A 23,516-nucleotide genomic window follows, 5' to 3' on the forward strand; every position below is an offset into this window, starting at 1 on the left:
GGACTTCAAACCAAATACAAGGTTAAGTCCGAATCCTGAGACAATTCTCAATACCAGTAATCCCAAATAGAATAGGATTACTCTAAGCTTATCAACAATACTTTTTCATACACTATAACCGGTTCAATATGTGAAACTCATACTCACACTTTAACATTAACAACATGTTGAGTTGGGGTTATCTTTCCCTATCTGGGACAATCTGATGTATTAAACGTGCCCTTAAAAGTATAATCGTTTGAGGAAATCAATTAACAAAATGACTATTTAGTTTCCACTTTGATAGTTAAGTGAGTTCTCATTTTTTTGTTGACTTCAACAATTTTGAGTTGACCCCTCGAAGTAACACCCTTACTCTCGACCTGGAATGCAAGAATGCACAATCTCTCGACATGAATGAATTGTATGCACTGATACCATGAAAATAAATTAGGGGAACTTGACGAGGCTGAGAACATTATATATTGTAGTCAAGGATTTACATTCATTATATGAAATATATTCTCAGGACTTGGGGTCCGTTTGGTACACATGATTTGATTGGAATGAAGAACTCTCAAATTTTAACTCATACTGAAGGTGGAAGTGAGTGGTTTTTCATTTGGAGGGGACTAGAGGATGATTAACTATGAAGAAAATCCAATCATATGTACCAAACGAGCCTTTAATGTGATCTCTCGTGGATTAATGGAAGTTAGATTTAAACTTGAGATGTAATTTGGGTTTTTCATATACAATGGCAATTATGCATCCTATAGGAAGCAAAAGAACTTGTTTCATACCAGAATTAGTGATAAACTGCCAAGTATATAACAAAATTATACTATTTGGGCAGTTTTATAATTAGAGATAAACGTTCAAAGCATACAAATTTTGGGGGGGGGGGGGGGTCAGGTAGGGTTCTTTTCACACTTGACTTGACACCAGCTCAGAACCTATAAAAGGATGATAATACAAGCAAGGTAGCAGTTAGTGTTAGCATGATGGAGTGAGTAGCTGATATGTGACTTCTGCTGTTCTTCTGATCAGATTTCGGTGCCTCAGCGGGACATGCGAGACCTTCTTTCCCTTCGCGGCATTGAGATGCAAACAGACCGGGAGGGTACTTCCCGTAAATGTTTATGTAGCTGAACATGGTTGAAGCACAATCATTTTTCAAGTCATTGATTTCATTGGTAAAAGGACAAGCAAAATCCTTCAAAGCATCACAGCAGCTCTTTGCTGGGTAGTTTGGTCCTTTGCACTTGCTTGTAATGATTGTGTAGTTCTGATTCTCAAAGTTCACAGGACAATCTGCAGATAACCCAACAGAATACAAAACAAAAGAATGATGACCGCAACTTATAGAATGCCGATGAGACATGGCATGGATTTTATAATAGTACTAATCCTCATGTGTTGTTAGGTTAAAGAAGGATTATAGTTATGTTTTTAGTGAACCAAGGTTTTAAAATACAAAAAATTGTCAAATTTAAAAAGGAGATAAAAAATGCTTGATGAAATTATTTACGTGAATAGTCAAAAAATTACTAGAGAGTTTGCAACTTGTTTGTATTAGATATATCTATCATCGCGTAATGTTTAACGTACAATTGTTTAAGACCTTCTCCTAACATAAAATTAGGAATGGGAAATAATCCATGAATACAAGATTTGAAAAATCTCTCACTAGCAATATGGTAAGAGCTAGTTTTCATACTCAAACACCGATAATCAACGATTTCAGTGAGATTTTCAAGTTTGCAACGACTCCGATACTAAAAGGAAGAGAGAGATTCTTATTTAAGATTCCAAATAGAACAGATAACAGGACAACTAAAATTCAGTGAGATTTATTTAATGCAACAATGAAGCTAGTGCCAGTCTATTTGTTCTAATTGTATTTTGTTTGATGAATTGTCGTGTGTATTTTGGTTATTAACTAGTTATCTTGATGCGGAGACAAATAATATCACGAATACATACAAAATTGAACGTTTCTTGGTTATGTAATGTTTGTTGAACACAAAAGCATAGTTATTTATGCTTATGTTCCAACCTTATCTTCTGCAATAGACAACCACATTTTCGTAACCTATATATTCAACTAAAATTATGCATGAGGTGACAAGAACTAAGAGAATTAGAACATCCAACTCAAAACCAATACGCAATCAGTTACATTGGTTTCTCCGACGTTGGATAATACTCTTGACAAGACAGACGAAAAATATTAGCAAATTTATCAACGGTCATATACAAACGCATTTTTAGCACATTGAATTGATGGGCATGACGAACAAATTAATTATTTGAAAACTAAAGAAAATATGATAACATAAAATAGGTAATTAAAAGGAGAAATTAATTGTAATTACTTACTTTTTTGGGCCTGAAGAAGGGCACGTCCTCCGGTGGATGATCCACCTGACTCGAAGATATCATCTGCAACATTTATACAAAAATAATTAGATGAAATTGAATTGAATAAGTAGAAAGGAAATGAAAGAAGAAAAAGAAGAAATGAAAGGGGAATTACAAGAGAGAAAGGTGGTGGAGGAGGCAAAACCCAATACAAGGAACAAAAAGAAGAAAAAGGGTTGAGATGAAAACGCCATTGTAATAATAATTTCAGAGACCGCAGCACCAATGACCTATGTCAAGTGGTCGTCGTCGATCTCCTGCCTCTGGCGCCTCTCAGTCTCAAGTCTCAGCCCCACTTTTCCCCCCTTCTTTTTTGGTTGATGGTTTTGGTTCCCTCTATTTCTTTCTCTCTCTAGGTTTGTCTGTTTGTTTAAGGGAAGAGAGAGAGAGAGAATTGGAGGGAGGAGAGAAAAATGCTGCATGAAATTTTGGGGGGGGGGGGGGGGGGGCGCAAAAGTGGCAACATACACCACTTCTATAGGTTGTTTTTTTTGTTGTGACAGTGTTCTTTCCATTAAGGCCATCTCAAACTAGGCCGGTCAAAGGATCATAACCTAAAATATAGCCATTTTGACATAAAATCTCCAATAAAATGCTGGGCTAAAATCCAGCCAAATGGCCACGGGTTGGTCAAAGATAGCCAGCCAGTCAGCCCGAAAAGTTAGGCCTAGCTATGCTGTTAGTTGACGTTATGTAGCTTTTTTTTTAAGACGAAATTAAAAAAAAAAAAAAACAATTAAAATCTTTTTTTTTTTTCCAATAATTACCTAAGCCATTTCTACACCCCTTCTCACATCTTTTTCACCCTTCAATACTATCTTACTTCATTTTAATGTCTAAGTTGTTAAGATGCAAGCAAAATTAAAATATTTATCAACATGAAACTTAAAACAACATTTAGTGATAAGTGACACTCAAAATATGTCCGGAAATCTTATTTTAATATAGTAGTTTAATTCAATTAACCAATAAAATTAAAGAACAAACTTAAAATAATAGAGGGTAAATTACAAAAAACTACCTCAACTATGGGTCGAAAGACAATCTCATACTTCATATTTGAAAAATGACAGTGTCATACCTCATCTTACAAATTCGTTTCAATGTCATACTTCGTTAGTTTTCTGTTAAGTTTGACTGTTAAGTTATGAGCTGGCAGGTGTGGGAACCATATCCTTACCCAACTAAATTAAAAAAATTAATTAAATACTAATATATATATATATATATATATATATCTATATCTATTTCAACAAAAAAAAAAACTAATAAATATAGAAATCATTTAAAAAAATTATTAAGAAAATGTGGGACCCACCCTCATCCCTTACCTTTTCCTGTCCCCTACCTATTTCCTTCGAAGATCTTCGACCTAAACAGAGGCCCAAGACCTCTCTTCCTCCAACACCCCATCCAAACCCTCACCCACTCCTCTTCTGATCCCTGCCAATCCCAAGACTCTTACCACCACTGCTCTCAGCCACCCTTAACTGCATCCCACCTCTGATGCTGACGTCATCCATGTCCTCAGCTATTCCAGTTGGTTTTCGCCGGACCACATCCACCACTGTGAGGTCCAATTCCTCCCGAGTTCTTCGATTCTCAATCCTTTTCGAAAAACCCTAGCCTCTACAAGTACTACCACAACACCATCGTCGCCGAATCCAAGGTCGTCAACCCTTCTCGGAAGCTTACCTTCACAGAGGCCCGCAAGTCTCTAGTTGGCGACATCAGCTTCGTTTAGAAGGGTTTGATCAATTACATTCCTTCTACGCTCAACAAACCCCTCAAGTGGGAGGACAACAGCAAGGCCGCCGATGCTTCTTCTAATGAAGGCGGTGAATCCCCCACCGGCGGTGCCAAGGAAAGCCCCAAGAAAAGGACCTGCAATGGCTGCAAGTCTGTTTGCAGCATTTCCTCAACTATGGAGATTTGAAATTGCCCTAAGAAGAGGACCTGGAATTGAGGTTTTCTGTTTGAAATTGGCTTGGAGATTTGAAATTTAGGGTTAGGGTTTGGGGGGAATTGGGTTTTTCTATTTGAAATTGGGGAATTAGGGTTAGGGTTTGGGTTGAAGAAGAGAGGGGGTTTTGAAACAGAAAGAGGGACAAAGGTAAGGGACAAGACGAGTGCGAGTGGGGAGAGGGACAGAAGAGGGATACCACATCCCAAATGGCTTGTGGGCCCCACTAGACAAGAAAGGGCCAAAGGGCCAACCAAGCGGCCCAAATGAGCTAGCCAACCGGCCCCGAGCTGGGCTAGAATTCAAAAAGCAACGGTCAGTTAGTCGTTATATTTGAATTTTTTATTTTTAAAAAAATTTGTTTAATTATAGGCCTGGAAAGTATGTTTGGTTGAATGTTTGGGTGTTCTTTTTATAGGCTTTAGCCGATGTGGGACTCCCACCCACTTCCTCTTTTTTTTTTTTTTTCTCTCTACTTCATCTCCCACACCCAATGTGGGACTTTCCCACCCACTTCCGTTTTTTTTTCCTACTTCCTTTTTTTTCTCTACTTCATCTCCCACACCTAATGTGGGACACCTAATGTGGGACTCTCCCACCCACTTCCGTTTTTTTTTCCTACTTCCTCTCCCACAGCCTATGTGGGACTCTCCCACCCACTTCCCCTTTTTATTATTATTATTTTTTTATACTCTAAATAAAACCTCTCACATTTGACTTGAAATATATAAGTTGTGTTTTTAAAATTTAAGTTGTTGTAGTTTTTGAATTTAAATAATAAATTATATTTAGCCCTGTAGCTTTTGGTTGGATATAGTTTTTAGTTACAGGGTTAAAACGGGTCATATGACTCTCGGTTGGAGATGGTAAGAAATATGACCATGCACTATTTATTAAAATAGCAACTTCTTGAAGAAGAACTAGAAGGTTAAAACGAGCCATCAGGTTAACCCTCGGTTGGAGATAAACTTTAAGTTTTGCTGTTGGGCCGCTCAAATATGAGAGTATAAAACGGTATTCTCCCTTTCCTATCCCCCGTCATATCATCCAACACTTTCCTTTCATGCCTTACTCAACACACTCCCACATCCGACGTTCATCTCTCTCCAATGTCGATCCACACATTTCTCTCTTCAATGTCGACCATAAATGAATCAATCGCTATATATTCTTCGGCTCCAACTTCATATTGCCGGACGCCGGTCATGTCACGGTGGGTGCGTTGCCGGAATTCATGGGCTTGAGGGCTGACTGCCTCACAAAAAAATCGCTCGCTTCCTCCATTTTCTAAAAGCCCGGCGTAATCCATCAGCTGTCGCCATTGTTTCCCACGCTTAGGACACCACTATCGATGGTAAGCGTCCCCCTCCCCCCGCGCGCGCATTTAAGTTTCCTATTAAAAATGTTGATTCTTTTAGTCGTGTTATTTTGGTTTGATGGTGTGTTATGGTGTTTTGGAAGTAATGTAGCACAATAAAAACAAGAAAGAAAATTGAAAGGGATTTTAGGGATTGATATTAGCTTTATGCGCTGTCGTTTTGCTTGATTGGCTGCATCTTTGCTCCATTGTCCATTCCTAAGCGCTGCTAAATGGACCTTTGACAATTTTATGTCATTATTTCTATGGATAGTTCAATTAAGTGGCCCCTATAAAACATACAAATTATGGGCTGATTATCTGTACCTAAACAAAAATGTCACCCCCATTTCATAAGTTGTAACAATTTTCAATATTTTCACCCTTGCTTCGGACCATAAAGTGGAGCAAGTCGTGATCAAATGAAATATCCGATTGTAAGTGTTATTATCTAAAGTTGATTGCGTTTGAAGAATTTTCCGCTTAATAGTATCAATAGTAAAACAAAATTATGTATCGGGCTTTGATACGAGAGTGTTCTCTTATTATGTTTGATATTATTGTGCAAGTTTCATAATTCCTATCTTTTGACAGATTATGAATGATAAGCTATTTTCAACCCTTGCCAACTTAGGAAGCAAACAGAGTTTGAATACTGATGTATTGTCCCAGTCCTTTTTGTCAAAATTAGTAAATCTAGATAGAGGTGTTTCTATGCATTGGCATTCCTTAATCAACGATAAGTTAATATATATATATATATATGTATGTATGTATGTATTATGCATATATCCTTCTGTCTGTAGAGAATGCAGAAACAGATAAGAAAGGTGCATGTAACCATACGTATTTTTTATGTACTATGCAACCCCCAAACATTCCCCGAACCAGAAAAGGTCTATTTCCATCCTCTGAGATTTGTCTCTTTCCTAAGTTGTAATGGAAATTGCGATAACTCTGTTGTAGGACTTCCTCAATGGCTGAGGCAAGGATCACTTGGGCAAGTTGATGCTCAAAGACCAATTCAAGTCCAACATTTGGGTCAGGCAGGCTGTGGGCCAATCCAACTTACCTTCCTTAGGTTTGTGTCAAATAAGAGTTGCGAAGGTTGGAAATGTGGGCAGGCTGGACTAACAACTTTTATACAAAGTGGATGCTCTCATTGTCCATGAGAAAATATGGGTTTGTTGGTAGAAAACCCCGTGGAACGTATGTCTCCCACTTCGCTAAATGTAAGTATTCTTTATCATTAAATAGTCATGTTTTGGGGTTCCATTTCAATGCTACGTAGCATTAAATGCAACGAGCATTGAATGGTCTGGATTCATGGGACCATAATAAAAGCAATAACCCAAACCAATCCAGGCCATCAAATACTCGTAGCATTTAATGCTACATAGCATGGAAAATTTTCCATGTTTTGATGAAGATGTGCATGCATGTTTTATCACTAAGATGACCATGTTAAGATGACGATGGTGTTTGAGATCATTTAGGATCTTAAAGAGATTAATCCCATTCACTATCTAAGAGAGTCTGTAATAGGGATGGTCCTTCATGCAGGTTGGATTAGGAACAAGCAAACCATTAGATTTTGAGGAACCTTAGTCATTGAGAGTTTAAAGTATATTGTCTGCTTCTTAGAACTGCCAATAAATGAAAGTATCGGTAGAGAAACTGGCCCTAAAATACATACTAGTTAGTACAAACCCACACATAGACAAATGATTATGCTTCCATTTGGCAATTCAGATCTTTCCTTGATGGTTGGTTTAAAGGAAGCATTACATGTAAACTTTTGACGTTCAAATCTGTGTATCCTGTCAAATATACCCTGAAGTTATGACTTCTTAGTTTCATCAACCAACTGGCTTAGTACTTGTGTGATGCATGTGTTTAATGATATTTAAAAACAGCTAGCATATATTATGGTAAATTCCTATTTGATAAGATAAATGTGTACCATTTACATGCTGGAATTTTTTTAAAAATATAATTTCAGTAAATTTTTACATAAAAAATTTAATGTGCAATTGTGCAACATTGATTTAGTATACATATATTTTGTATGTGCGTTTGTGTAGCAGATGCCTTACATTGCTTTTGCAGTTTTTGGAAGGCATTGTATGCAATCGATTTCTCAATTTATCAACTTTCCAGTGGGTGTTTCTAGATGAAAATTTCTTATAAGTTGTGCTGTCTTTGTCCTACTTAATCGGAAGCTTCTTTTGTCAAACATATTTCCTCATTTAAAATCGATAGCCTCCAATCAATTCCCACAATGCAACCTGACAAAAATATTTTCTACCACTGTGCCAAATGCAATAATTACATGTCATCTGGCCTTTATGGTGGTGAAAAGTCATACTTGTTGGGTTTAAAGGACATGAAAGAAGATGCGGTTGGAATTTAATCTCTCGTGATTATTATATATGAGTTTGAAGTCATTTGATCAAGTATTCAAATATATGATGAGTTGTTCTCCATCAAATTTTATCTCATCATTTTTTAACATCTCTTACATCACATTACCACTAAAATCGGAATTGAATTTACCCTTTGAAGTTTTCAGCATCACCTGATCCATCGTAGAAAGTCAGAGATCTCAAATTAATTTTTAAAGGTCTTTAGACTTCAGATGAAGTATATCAATGTGAGGTTTGTCACACGTGATTTGTTTAAAATTGCAAATTTTTACACTAAAATGGTGAATAAATGAAAGAAAGGGTCTCAAATTTATTCATATGTGATTGGAAATGATATTTTGTTCTTATTTGATATAGTGACATGTGGAAAAAAAACTAATACATGTCCTTATATTATTGGCATGGGATGCCATGTGGCGGTGAACCCGTGCCATGCAAGTCCTTCTCCCAAACTTGGCATTCGGAGTGCCCCAACTATCATGATTTTCATCGTCGGTGAGAGAAGGGACACGATAATTGGTGCTGCACCTAAAATCACATTAACTAGCACCATAGAGAAATTTTTGTAGAGCTGGATACGGAAACCCTTTGCAAGATTTCTGTTTGTAGTATTCTTTTCCTGTTGTTTTTCTTGTGATGGTTACTACTTGATTAGTTTTTCAAATTCAGAAGCTTCTTTTATCTCATTTTTTGTTGATTATATTATGTGTGTTGATCATCTGTGTTAGTATGCATCTCAAACTTCTCCAATAATATAGCCTCGCAGAAAAATTCTTACCCCACTAAAGTAGTAGAGATTTTATAGGGTCAAGTTCTGCAACTCTGAAAATCTTCCACATAAGACCCTACTATGACCCGGGTCCTGCCTTTATAAGCTGCTTTTTTCATATTTTCTACAAATCTAGAACTCTTTGAACTTGACTTTTCTTTTGAATCTAGAAGCTAAAACTGAACAGAGACCGTTCTTTTGAGTCATTGTTTATACGCACGCTGATGTCTTTGATCTGAAGACTAAGACTGTTTCTCTTGTATATATAGATTCAATCAAACTGAGGACTTGATTCCTATTGGCAGCTGAATTATAAAGAGGAAATGGGGTGGAAGGAACTAGTTGGTTTGTTCTCTAATATAAGAAACAGGAAAGAAAGTCTATATGAATATGGAAACAACACCAATGTATTGGTCTCTGTTCTTTAATTTCATTTATAGCAGCTATTTTGAGAACTATTTATCCTATTGCAGTCATTTTGTCGTTCATTTGAAAGTCTATAAAACTACAAATATTAATGTCATTTAAATGAACTCAAATCAGGAGTGTTTTCTATGTATGTATGTATTGTGCATGTATCCTTCTGTCTGTAGAGAATGCAGAAACAGATAAGAAAGGTGCATGTAACCATACGTATTTTTTATGTACTATGCAACCCCCAAACATTCCCCGAACCAGAAAAGGTCTATTTCCATCCTCTGAGATTTGTCTCTTTCCTAAGTTGTAATGGAAATTGCGATAACTCTGTTGTAGGACTTTCTCAATGGCTGAGGCAAGGATAACTTGGGCAAGTTGATGCTCAAAGACCAATTCAAGTCCAACATTTGGGTCAGGCAGGCTGTGGGCCAATCCAACTTACCTTCCTTAGGTTTGTGTCAAATAAGAGTTGCGAAGGTTGGAAATAAGTGGATGCTCTCATTGTCCATGAGAAAATATGGGTTTGTTGGTAGAAAACCCCGTGGAACTTATGTCTCCCACTTCGCTAAATGTAAGTATTCTTTCTCATTAAATAGTCATGTTTTGGGTTCCATTTCAATGCTACGAGCATTGAATGGTCTGGATTCATGGGACCATAATAAAAGCAATAACCCAAACCAATCCAGGCCATCAAATGCTCGTAGCATTTAATGCTACATAGCATGGAAAATTTTCCATGTTTTGATGAAGATGTGCATGAACGTTTTATCACTAAGATGACCATGTTAAGATGAAGATGGTGTTTGAGATCATTTAGGATCTTAAAGAGATTAATCCCATTCACTATCCAAGAGAGTCTGTAATAGGGATGGTCCTTCATGCAGGTTGGATTAGGAACAAGCAAACCATTAGATTTTGGGGAACCTTAGTCATTGAGAGTTTAAAGTATATTGTCTGCTTCTTAGAACTGCCAATAAATGAAAGTATCGGTAGAGAAACTGGCCCGAAAATACATACTAGTTAGTACAAACCCACACATAGACAAATGATTCTGCTTCCATTTGGCAATTCAGATCTTTCCTTGATGGTTGGTTTAAAGGAAGCATTACATGTAAACTTTTGACGTTCAAATCTGTGTATTTCAAATATACCCTGAAGTTATGACTTCTTAGTTTCATCAATCAACTGGCTTAGTACTTGTGTGATGCATGTGTTTAATGATATTTAAAAAAAGCTAGCATATATTATGGTAAATTCCTATTTGATAAGATAAATGTGTACCATTTACATGCTGGAATTTTTTTTTTTAAAATATAATTTCAGTAAATTTCTACATAAAAAATTTAATGTGCAATTGTGCATACATTGATTTAGTATACATATATTTTGTATGTGCATTTGTGTAGCAGATGCCTTACATTGCTTTCGCAGTTTTTGGAAGGCATTGTATGCAATCGATTTCTCAATTTATCAACTTTCCAGTGGGTGTTTCTAGATGAAAATTTCTTATAAGTTGTGTTGTCTTTGTCCTACTTAATCGGAAGCTTCTTTTGTCAAACATATTTCCTCATTTAAAATCGATAGCCTCCAATCAATTCCCACAATGCAACCTGACAAAAATATTTTCTACCACTGTGCCAAATGCAATAATTAGCATGTCATCTGGCCTTTATGGTGGTGAAAAGTCATACTTGTTGGGTTTAAAGGACATGAAAGAAGATGCGGTTGGAATTTAATCTCTCGTGATTATTATATATGAGTTTGAAGTCATTTGATCAAGTATTCAAATATATGATGAGTTGTTCTCCATCAAAATTTATCTCATCATTTTTTAACATATCACATCTCTTAAATCACGGTACCAATAAATTCGGAATTGAATTTACCCTTTGAAATTTTCAGCATCACCTGATCCATTGTAGAAAGTCAGAGGTCTCAAATTAATTTTTACAGGTCTTTAGACTTCAGATGAAGTAATGTGAGGTTTGTCACACGTGATTTGTTTAAAATTGCAAATTTTTACACTAAAATGGTGAATAAATGAAAGAAAGGGTCTCAAATTTATTCATATGTGATTGGAAATGATATTTTGTTCTTATTTGATATAGTGACATGTGGAAAAAAACTAATACATGTCCTTATATTATTGGCATGGGACGCCATGTGGCGGTGAACCCGTGCCATGCAAGTCCTTCTCCCAAACATGGCATTCGGAGTGCCCCAACTATCATGATTTTCATCGTCGGTGAGAGAAGGGACACGATAATTGGTGCTGCACCTAAAATCACATTAACTAGCACCATAGAGAAATTTTTGTAGAGCTGGATACGGAAACCCTTTGCAAGATTTCTGTTTGTAGTATTCTTTTCCTGTTGTTTTTCTTGTGATGGTTACTACTTGATTAGTTTGTCAAATTCAGAAGCTTCTTTTATCTCGCTTTTTGTTGATTATATTATGTGTGTTGATCATCTGTGTTAGTATGCATCTCAAACTTCTCCAATAATATAGCCTCGCAGAAAAATTCTTACCCCACTAAAGTAGTGGAGATTTTATAGGGTCAACTTCTGCAACTCTGAAAATTTTCCACATAAGACCCTACTGTGACCCGGGTCCTGCCTTTATAAGCTGCTTTTTTCATATTTTCTACAAATCTAGAACTTTTGAACTTTGACGTTTCTTTTGAATCTAAAAGCTAAAACTGAACAGAGACCGTTCTTTTGAGTCATTGTTTATACGCACGTTGATGTCTTTGATCCGAAGACTAAGACTGTTTCTCTTGTATATGTAGATTCAATCAAACTGAGGACTTGATTCCTATTGGCAGCTGAATTATAAAGAGGAAATGGGGTGGAAGGTACTAGTTGGTTTGTTCTCAAATATAAGAAACAGGAAAGAAAGTCTATATGAATATGGAAACAACACCAATGAATCGGTCTCTGTTATTTAATTTTATTTCTAGCATCTATTTTGAGAACTATTTATCCTATTGCAGTCATTTTGTCGTTCATTTGAAAGTCTATAAAACTACAAATATTAATGTCATTTAAATGAACTAAAATCAGGAGTGTTTTCTATGTATCCCTAACGTGGCGTGCCCGATTCTAATGGAAACATGAGGAACCCTTTCAATTTTTCTATTAGAGTTGGAGACATTGTGTCTGGCACACCAAGCACATTTTGCTAAATAGATTGTGCACAAAACTAGATCGTTCTTTTTATCAAATACTAGCAGGTATGGGTTAGGAAAGGAACATGCATTATTACTTTGTTTTTTCTTTTATTTGTATTTGATCGATTTTCTAATCTAATATATACTGTGGGGAGGGGGATTCGAACTTGGGTGTAGAGAGGGAAGCATATTGTTGTAGCTAACTGTGACTATGGCCAAGTCTTCTATTACTTTGTTTGCTTTGAGTATGCCAAAAGTAGTCAAATGAGTCATATGTAAAATTACTAAGGTGCGCCTTTGTGTGATGATTTAGGGAATTCTGCCATGGATTTTACCAGTGGATTGCTATCATAACTGAGAAGCCATAAGCTGCCTCCTTTTGCTGGAAAGAAGAGGACGTTGTGAATAAATCACAGGTAATAACAAGTTGTTCAATTTTTTTTTCTTTCTCCTCTGGTAATGGGGAGGCATCTCACATATTTGAAAATTGTTTGGGCATACATCACAATCACAGCCAGTCAGCCTTATCTTGAAAGAATTATATAGAGATAATAATAAAAGTAAATCTAACAATGTGGAGACGGCATTGATGTGCCGGAATTAATTAATCGATTGATAATCTTTCCTTTATTAGAATTTTTTAATTGAAACCCCATATCTGAATACGTGCAACTTAAATTGTTGAATGGCATACCTTGTGACATCTTACCAAGTCCAATGTCAGATGACTAAAATGACGTGCGACCTCTAATAATTCTCTATTGATTTTGTTGATTAGTGCATTTAGCCCATATTACTCTTACGAAAAGAACCACTTGGATGTCTTGTCTGTTGATTCTACATAAACTCTAAACAAAATATGAGTGTTGCTGAAGCTCACTCGTTTAATTGGTGGTTTGTGTTTGCAAACCGAGAAAAACTTGTGTAGGGGCAGCCGGTTCACGTATACTGCCCTACTGCAAATTAGAAAACTTTGTGTAGGGGCATCAGACCGTGTGCAAGTCTCACGAAGCACACAATCACTGTATTTTGGTAATCCCATCCGACCTCACTAGTCTCACCCCCTTAAGAGCCGTCCAAATGCGGCAGCCCTACTGAATATTTTCTCGTAAAATCTGGGCTAGATTGATTACATTACTTGCATTTGTAAGTAGCCACTTGGATTGCACAAAACTACAGGCTAGGTTAAATTTCATGGAAAAGATTAGCACTGCTTTCTACTGTTTGAAGCCGCATCCGCTTGTGTATTAGAAAGCCAGCTAACTAGGTAGTAGCACCTTATCTGTTTTTGATATATATACATATACAATGTGTTGTGTGGGGGAAACATTGACAAGCCATGCAAAACCCAAAACCCAAAACCCAAAGAAAAATTAGTTTAACGTCAAGTTGTGAAGTTGTTGATTGGTCTATTCGATTAACCATTTAGAAAGACTAATGCTAGGTCCTATATAACAAGCTAACGTATTTTTTGATATTATGATGCAGATTCACAGTACAATAACGTAACATGTGGACCCATTGAGCACCATAATAGGTTAAATCGTTCGACATGATTATTCGGGATGCTGTGAGTTTGAGGAGGAAGGTCCTATAACCACCAGAGCATTCCACTGCTTGCGATACAAACAGATAGTTGCGTGCAAAAGTTCTTATATTCCGAACGAAAAGATAGAGACAACGTTGTTAACCAACTTTGGAATGAAAGGGAATGAATGATTTTGCAAATCAAGTGACGCTCTTAATCCTATAATAATCACATGATTGTCCATAATTAAGTGACTTATAAATTTATAATTCGATTCAAATACATTCGTATACGCTATGACGTCCCTGGAACTTGGATTGGAGATGTGGCGCTTCATTTTCACCACGCAATGAGCTTATCAGGTCTCACCAATATGTCTTTTTCCAACGAGATTGAGGGATATTTTACATGTTTTAATTACTCTCCACCAAATCCAAAAACTAAAATTCAAACATTTGTTGAAATTAACTTTTAAAACAAAAAGCCACACGGATGGACTCACAAAATGGGAGATAGGAGGCCGGCACCGGCAACGGCAACGGCAACGCACCGGGCCGATGGTAACATTTCATTGTGGTTTTTCCTCTCTTTGTTTACACAACCGATGCTTTATTTATTTTTTTGAAGAGAACTAGTTGGTGGCAAATTTTTTTTTTTTTTTTAAAAATAAAAATAAGTTCTTAAAAATATAAAACTCAAAATAAAACAAAGAAAAAGTTAATAAAGGATCAAAATCAGTATTTAATATTATACCCAACTTTAGTGAAAAATTACTTATTTAGGGATTATAATCTAGTTTCCTAAAAGAGAATCTGAGTTTGTTGCGTTTAATAATGGAGTATGGCAGAAAGGGTATTAACTAATAACTACCGGCCGGTGATGAGTACATTACTGTATTCCTTCACATAATTATATAAATAATCTGCACGTTAAAGAATAATAAAACAATTCCTCAGAGTCAGCCTCAGAGTGCAAGAGAGAGAGGGAGGAGGAAAGGATATTCAGCTGGGTCGGCGGCATAATTTGGGGCGGGAGTGGTGGTGCCACTGCCACCTCCTTTCCCAAGTCCCTACCTCGTGTAAATCCCTGTATAGTAATATTATAGGTGCAGAGAATATGTCCCCATTATCATACATTAGTGAATGAATCATGATTGAGTTGTTTGAAATCAACTTGTGAGTTATGATTAACATGTTAATTAAGTATTAACACATTACAGGCTAAAGACACTTTTTCAAAGTGAGACTCTCTAAGAACTTAATTTCTGCTATCACAGTTTAACATTGCTTTCCGTAGCAATGGTGCAAAAAAAACATAAGGTAACAAAGAGTTCATAAAAAATCTTAATTTTGAAAGAATCTCTTTAGAATTTTTCTTCTATGGAGTCAGTGAATCATGTGAGAATCAGTTTATTATATAATTTATTTAAATGACAATGTTATGTGTTGCATGTTATGGCTGCAGTAATCCGGAATTATTGCTTCCAATTGTCGTTTCGTCCATCCTTGGAGAAATAAATCTTATATTACTATTTACATTATGCATTGAATACAAAATTAATAACCATATATCTAGTTATCCTATCTTTTTCATAGAATTGCGGTCTGGTATTTTTTTTTCTTTACTCATATGTAAAAGGTCTTGCGTACAACTTGCATCAAAGTTAACATATTATATTTACATTGAATTTGAATCTAATCAGAATGAAATAATATGTAAATTTTTCAGTGTAGCATTTCGTAGAATAATCGGTGGGCTGTAGTTAGAGTCTAATTGCATAGTTATCAACAGATGTCGATAACTTTTGAGGAAGTATGTTGACATCTCTCTGAAAAGGTATGTCAACAGCAGCTTACGGATAGGGGCTGCCGGGTCTCAATTAGGAATTTTGTAAAACAACTTATATGCACAACTTGGTTACGAATAAGATAACATTAAAAAAAAAAGGATAGAATAACAATAAGGTACATTTATGAACAAGGCAAATGAAGGAGACAGAAGAGAGACATGGTCTGCAGTTTAATAAAACTTCATGCATGAATGATGGTCTTGGAAACACGACGAGTTTGCATTGCAACCGCAACAAATTATGGGATAATCCGGTTAATTAAGGGAAAATTATAAATAAATGGAATTTCATTCCTCTGGTTTATGCATATTTTAATTAGCTTGAACAATGGCTAGAGAGTTGCAACTTTTTCAAGTCAAACAAGTCAAATCAAGTTGCTCGTGCTAATGCTCTAACAAAACAACGAATATGAATCAAATTGTCTTACGATTCTGAACTCAGCTTGGATACCACTTTAGCGGCGAATGTGTTGAAAATAAATCTCATATCGATAAGATGAGGGATTTTGTATGTGCATATAAGTAGTTGGGCTACTATTTATATTATCATTTGGTTTTATGGTGGAATCTCAACTTTCTTTATGGTATCTGAGTGTGTTGTCACGCATGTGAAACCTAACAACCATACGTACTTGATGTCGCCCGAGTTGACGGCCATACGTACTTCATGTCACCCGAGTTGTGTTATCCACATATTAGGCTTGAAAATTTACCACATATAAAAAGACGTGTTGAGAATGAATCTCACATTGATAAGATGATAGACTTTGCATATGCTTACAAGTACTTGAACTATTCCTTATATTACCAATTAGTTTTATAATAAAACCTCAAATTTTTTAAGAATATGCCAACTATTAGAACATACAACAAGCCTAGTTGACAATGAGTTGATATTAAGGTGTCAGAATCTTTCCGTCAATGTGAGCTCTTGAATAAGACGAGCACGTTGTTCCTAAAATATTTTTCAGTCGGCAATGCCGGATCACTAATGCCGACACCATCCATTCGGCACTGCCGGATTCGGATTAAGAACCTCGAGTTCAGTTGAACAAAACTTACCCGCAATTTTGTTTAGGATGATTTTGGATGATGTAGTTGTCGTTGGGGTTGGTGCTGTTGCAAACAGGTGGGCCCTCGTCAATGCTTTTAGGACCACCACCAGTGTCATGTCCACATGTATTCTTCTAGACTTTCAACTCCAACACACAAAAAGTAACAAATGAGGAGACATTTTTATTTCTGTCTTCCAGAAGGTATTCAAGATTCTCGGCTGATCTCTTGGCACGTGAAACTGACCTCCACTTCTGGAATTGAGGAGCAAAAATTTGTTTCCGGTTGGTTCAAATTAAAGCGATTGTCAATAAATGGTCTGCTCGATCATTAACTTTTGAGTGGTCCCATCTTCTAGAAAGTCTATTTTATTGAAGCAATTTTTCAAATTTGTTTCGTAGTCCCTTTTACTTGGTTAATGTTTCCTTCTACTCCATTTTTTATTTTTATTTTTTTAACAATAAGCGGTATAGTGAATTTGTAACACATCCGGTCCTAGTCTACATTCCCCTACCTTGTTTGTTGTCTTCTCAATACACTTATCTTTACACAGTTCGACACCCTTCATCGAATTGAATTTGAATTGAGATCACCTTTGGTGACGACTTGGCTAATTGGCAACGACTTCTAGGACATCACCATTAGCATTTACGCGATCAAAATTCTCACAACCTTAATCTTAGAGAGCTTGTTCGGTGCTTCATTGGTGATTTGGTGACTTAAAGAATGGAGAGGTCTATCTTGAGATAATGAGGTTATAACCGAGTTGCGTCTATTCTTGGTTGAAAATTATTTCCAAACCACCTCTTTGACATTGGTTAAGCCTTGTGCATTTGAGAATTTATGGAAATGATATCTATACGGAGTAGTTCTTACTATAAGAAAAAAATATTATATTGTGCAAAAAAATATTTAGACAATTTTTTTAATTAATTATCAAACCTACATCAGTACAAAACAATTTTTTTTTTACAGAATTGTAGTGGAAGAATCTTATTGATTTGAGACACCTATTTTCAAGGATTACATTCATCGATTTTCAATTTTTGGGACCATCTTGATGGTGTAGTCAATTTCAGGGACCATTTGTGATAAAAACCCGTAAATCTTGTGGGACCCATTTATGTGCTAATCAGCAATTAACAGAATTTTTAACAGAATTGTGACAGAATGGCCACATTGATTTGCAACACCTATTTTTAGAGACTACATTGATTGATTTTTATTTTCATGGACCATCTTGATGATGAGGGTAAATTTTAAGGACTATTTGTGATCAAAACTCTTATCCAATTGAATTAAAGTTGAGAGATCATTGCTACAATTTATTTCATTTGTAATAAAAATTCGGAAAAGGATCCAGCGATGATCATTTTCCTGGGAATCTCGTGATTGTGTCTGTTTATCATACATCGTGCAGTTAGAAATCATGTAAAATTTAAAATTTAAAATGAAATATAAATAATACTTAACAAAAACTGACCGTATGATATATAATGAATGGACACGATCATTGAATCTTCCGGATTCTAAGAAAAAGAATCCGGCGATGATCATTTTCCTACAAATCCAAAAGAGTCGCTTGTCATGGATCTTTAATTGCCGGATGACCAAGAGACCCATGGACTTTAGCAAACACTGGTGTCGATGCGGTCAATTTGGATCCTCTCTTGAACTAGAGGATCCTCTTGACCAATCATCGTGGGCCGCTGAATTTTTATCCAACGGCTACAAATAGGGAGTTCCTTTAAAGTTATAATGATTGTAATCGTTAAATAAAAATCTAACGGTCCACGATGATTGGTCAGGAGAATTCTCTCTATTAGCTCAGGAAATGATCCAAATCCGTAAGTGACTAGTTGCAGACATGACACATGGTCGTATAAGTCCATCCTACACTATAGCATGGCACCCATTTCCACTTAAATGTAGTGCTTCTTTCTTGGTGATTTCTATTCCCCAGCCACTACCCCAAATTCCAATATTATATATGTCTAAATCATCTAGAAGGGCCAATCACATCTTCACGGATTCCTGTTACCTGTCGTGTTCTTGTATTGGTCTCGGATGTCGGTTGTACTCTGCTGCTACGTGTGGCTGTGATAAATAGGAACTCACTTTAAAATTTATAATAACTTCAACTGTTAGATCAATTTTTAATAATACGAATTTTATAATTTGATGGATTAGGAATTAAGAATCTAAAGAGGATTCCTTTCCCCTTTTTTTTCCTTTTTTTTTTTTTCTCTTCTTGATATCAAATCATGCAACAAAAAGAGTAAAAACCAAAATAGTAAAAAGCGTAAAAAACGTTAGGTGTTCGTTGGACCGTAGATAGAAGTGTAGCTTTTAGGTATTTAGATGGAAAAAAAAAAAAGACAAAATAAAAGTTATCTATTTTTTTTAACAAAAGATAAGGAAATGTGCTTACAATTAAACTGTAGTACAAAACAACAAATGTTATTGATTTTTTATCTAAATAAAAATCATAAATTAAATGAACGCCTAAGCAGATTTAAGTTTGTTTTAATTTTTAAACACCTAAAATGAACCCTCGATAGCTCGCCTAAGTGAAATTTTTTAAAATAATGGTCAAAACCCTTATCAGACAAAAAAGAAAAGAAAAAAAAAAGGACAGAATCGGATAAATAAATAAAAGATAAGGGTAGAGTGGGAATCCCGATTTTCGTGTAGCAGTTACGTTAACGGTTAGCAGCCCCCCTGGTTGGTCTGCGGCTGTGATCTAGCCTCGAGATTTGATCTACGGTCTAGGTTTGGTCATTAAGAATAACACTGTATAAGGGCGAGTCTCACCTCTATTGAGCAATGTATTAAGATTTAGATCGTCTCCATGATATATGCATATCATAAAATTGTAAAAAGAGTCACGTCACAATGTTTAACGTACGTACGTTGAAACCATATCAGTCTTTCTTTTGGTGAATAGATTCAAAGCTCTAATGTTGATAGGGTAATGTGAAATTATTTAGTTGATTAACATTTACGATTTTTGTTTTTAAGGAAAATTAATGAAAAGAGCTTGAAAATTTTAAGTTTTAACGATAATGACAAAATAAATGGTAAAGTGAATAATACAAAGATTAATTTTTTAATGTAAAAATATGATTTATCGTTAAATTGAAAAATACCGAAGCTTTTTAGTAAGGTTCTTTTTCTTTTTTTAATGGCTTTGAGAAAGAGAAACAACGGTATAAAAGGCGTTGTCTTGCTTCCCCGGCCCGATGACATTATATATACACTTAGCACTAGTACTTGGTCATCAACTACTAAAAAACCCCATGCAAAGTAGTCAACTACGTGGAGTTTGCAAATTGTTCAAATTGTTTTCTCTTCTAACCGCGAAAACGATATCACTTGGCGTCCTATTTGATGCAACTGTGCATGCAACATGCAGGCAACAATTGTTCGACTTTATTTCTTAATTTATTTTGTATAGAGGAAAAAAGCATCGTCCGAAATTCCCAGTTGTGCTTTATATCGGTTTAGCGATTTACTCTTTGCGATTCATGCAAAATAATTCATCAACATGGTTGGTTGTACTGCGTATTTAGACTGGTATTTACAAAGTCCATAGACATGGATACGGAAGCTGTTCAATTGGAAGCACTTTAATAAATCCTAAAACTGCTTTTATATATACTTCTTCTTCCTACTCTTCGTGTTTTTCATTTTTTCCTGACCCTACAGGTTGGTCTTGGCCCTTGCCCATTGGGGATTGATGGGTTGTTTGTTTATTTATTTGTTTTGTCCTCAGAGGTGAATGATGATAAAACACTGTAAAAGTATCCGAGAAACTCCTTTGTATACGTACGTATTATTTTATATGTAATAATTTTTCCTTGCTTCTAGATGATCGGTGCTAAAGAAGTCAAGTTCCATTTAATTATTATTACGTCGGTGTACTATAGTTTATTCATACAAATATTAAACTGTTTACCAACTACAAAAGTAAAAAGCTTACGAAATTGAATCCTTGGGAATTAAGAATAATTAATACTGAAACAAATCAAAACTTGAACTTAGTAATATGGTAGATGAGTGGTACCGGCCGAAAGAAAAATTAACATTGTCACATAGATCTTCAAATTTGCATTTGATATTTTTCTTTTAACATCTCCATTGGCCAAAAATATGCCTTTCCTATAATTTTAATGTGCTTAATTGAATTAACGTTTGGATTTAAGTCTCAGACGGATCATTAAGACCAAAAGATGTCATATCCCAACCATTTATAAGGGCTGAAGTTCATATGTGACATTTCTCGTTGACCTAAACCTAATTAATAAATAAAAACTCGTTGACCTAGTCTAAAACAAAAATTAATTAACTCTTGATATATTCCTAGGTACGAAAGATTATATTGATCTAGTTTGTTAAAAAAAAATAAAAAAAAAAGTTTATATTGATCTTAAACTAAATTATTTTTCCCCCTCAAAACAATGAATATCTCAAACAACGATCCGAACGCCAATAGGTTCAAATGCTCTTGTATTTTTCCAAAGGAAGATGGTTTTATTAAGAGCAACTCTAGCATATCAAGGCCCCCTAAGGCAACAGGCAATTGAATAGCCTCCAGTGAACAATAACCACCTTAATGAACAATAATTACCTTTTGTATCTCCACCCCTAAACTGAATAGCCATGACAATATGCAATAAAATATTAGTATTTTTTATTGTCTAAAATAATAAAAAATAATTTTATTTCAAATTTTGGATATGATGTTTAATCGGTCTCATTGTATCACGTTTCATTAAATAAGAAATTACAACCCAAAGTATTTGAGAAAATATAAAATTATGGTGTAAGGTGGAAGATAATGATAAGATATTTATAGAAAAATTAAATTTTTTTCAGATTTTTTTATTAATTGTTTACATTTTTTTAAAATTTTTTTACATTTGACGTCAGCCATGCATCACAATGGCCTTAGGCTCTTGGGCCACCGATTTGAGCCGAGCCTCTCACTCGGGCCCCCCTCCCTCAGTCCAATCGCCCGCATGGGCTGGAGTAGGGAGAGGGAGGCAATTAGATGAAATCCTTGCCGGTCCATCGAGCTATGCACACCGGTGGAGCTGCTCTAAGTACATTTTATTTGAATTATAGGTAGTCTGTTCAAAAGTTTTTCTGTCAAGGAAAATATATCAGCATAAAATATAAAAAATGTGTCAGTTAATACAAGTGAGAAGCCAAATTAAACCGTCATTTAGATGAAACATGCATTTGTTTTCTTTTTAAGAAATATATGCCACGAGGTTTGTAGTTCAGTTGTTTAGTATCCACCTTTGTTTAACAAGGTTTTGGGTATAAGCAACTTTTTGGTGTGTCTAAAACATGATTATGTGATGTTACTATGTCACTCAAATTATAACATGTGTATTTGATTTTATTAATATCTTTAAAAGTGAGACATATTAATTACATCGTCTACTCTTACTATAATACGTAAAATAACATAACACATAACTTGTGTTCATGGTACTCTTACATTTTTTTTCCCGGATTCTCAATCTTCATTTTTGCTTATATCCATACAGCTTCGAGGAACTTTCGGGTCCCAAGAAAATCTACATTAAGAGTTAAAAGTTGAAAGGGATGTGCTATCCACACATCTTATTTTACTTCTCACACATCCCTTAATAATTTATATCCGTTGATCTTCTTCAATTCATCCGATTAGACGGTTGAAAATTAAAAATATATGTGAAAAGTAAAATGAGATGCTATCACACCCCAAGTTGAAAACATGTAGACTCAAGATTTCTTTTGTCACGTTGAATATTCTTCTTCTTCCTTCGTCCGAGTGAGTGGACAACTTTGCCACTTTTGGTAACACAGAGGAAATGCTCAATTGATGTAGACAAATCACCAACACAAGATGATTAAAAAAATAGAAATAAACAGATAAAAATATGCAAGATTACTTTCTTAATTTTAAATTAATAGCTCTAAATGTTAATGAGTTCTTTCGTGATTTTATTAGGGATATTTTGGTCCAGTCAAAACATTCAGCTGCTTTCGAATTGAGTACAATTTCAATTTCATTTGATTTTTTGTTACGTCAGTTTTGATCTTGAAAATAAAATATATTTAAAATTCTTACATTTAAATTTTAAAATTTTAATCTTTAAATGCCTTTATCTACAATAAATCTTATAGAAAAAAAAAATTTTAAAACTCGTTTGCAACAAATCTTGTAAGTTCATCAAAACTTAAAAAGAAACATTGTTTGAGGTAGATAAAAAAAAAAAAGTGTATGTAGTTAGATATTATAATTAATCTATGACAGAGGTAGATTATAAAAGAAATGTGACATAGATAGATCAATAATTTGTGTTACTGGTAGATTATGAACAAAAACATATCATATAGATCTGTACATGAGAGATGGATTATAAAAAAAAATGGTGATATGTAGGTAGCTAAAATACAATAATATGTAATAGATTTAGAATAAAAAAAATATAATGGTAAATTAATAACAAAACAAATTGTGGAAAGGTAGATTAAACCTGTGATGGGGTTAGAATATACAAAAATTAACTAGTTCGAATAAAAATAT

The 23,516-nt window shown here is 35.1% G+C and overlaps 1 protein-coding gene and 1 long non-coding RNA gene across 2 annotated transcripts; one reads left to right on the forward strand and one right to left on the reverse strand.

Moving 5' to 3' along the window:
* Positions 1-836: 836 nt before the first annotated feature.
* On the reverse strand, positions 837-2,705 carry LOC137738756 (GPI-anchored protein LLG1-like). Its single transcript, XM_068478231.1, has 3 exons — positions 2,519-2,705; positions 2,362-2,424; positions 837-1,293 (listed from the first exon to the last, which is right to left on the reverse strand). The coding sequence occupies exons 1-3, from the start codon at positions 2,595-2,597 to the stop codon at positions 929-931; spliced, it is 507 nt and encodes a 168-aa protein (XP_068334332.1). The 5' UTR covers positions 2,598-2,705; the 3' UTR covers positions 837-928.
* Positions 2,706-5,425: 2,720 nt separating this feature from the next.
* Positions 5,426-14,217, forward strand: LOC137738710 (uncharacterized). Its single transcript, XR_011069048.1, has 6 exons — positions 5,426-5,720; positions 6,690-6,955; positions 9,672-9,906; positions 12,124-12,189; positions 12,818-12,920; positions 13,993-14,217. It is a non-coding gene; the product is annotated as an uncharacterized lncRNA (long non-coding RNA).
* The last annotated feature ends 9,299 nt before the right edge of the window (positions 14,218-23,516 follow it).

Source organism: Pyrus communis, chromosome 7 (assembly GCF_963583255.1).
Source record: "Pyrus communis chromosome 7, drPyrComm1.1, whole genome shotgun sequence".
In the NCBI taxonomy this organism is placed as follows: Eukaryota; Viridiplantae; Streptophyta; class Magnoliopsida; order Rosales; family Rosaceae; genus Pyrus; species Pyrus communis.

Excerpts from the sequence above, each read along its gene's own strand:
- LOC137738756 (XM_068478231.1), bottom strand. The coding sequence starts at position 2,597 with ATGGCGTTTTCATCTCAACCCTTTTTCTTCTTTTTGTTCCTTGTATTG. Across the intron at positions 2,425-2,518 it reads CTCCACCACCTTTCTCTCTT|ATGATATCTTCGAGTCAGGT; the intron begins GTAATTCCCCTT and ends TAAATGTTGCAG. Across the intron at positions 1,294-2,361 it reads CCTTCTTCAGGCCCAAAAAA|ATTGTCCTGTGAACTTTGAG; the intron begins GTAAGTAATTAC and ends GGTTATCTGCAG.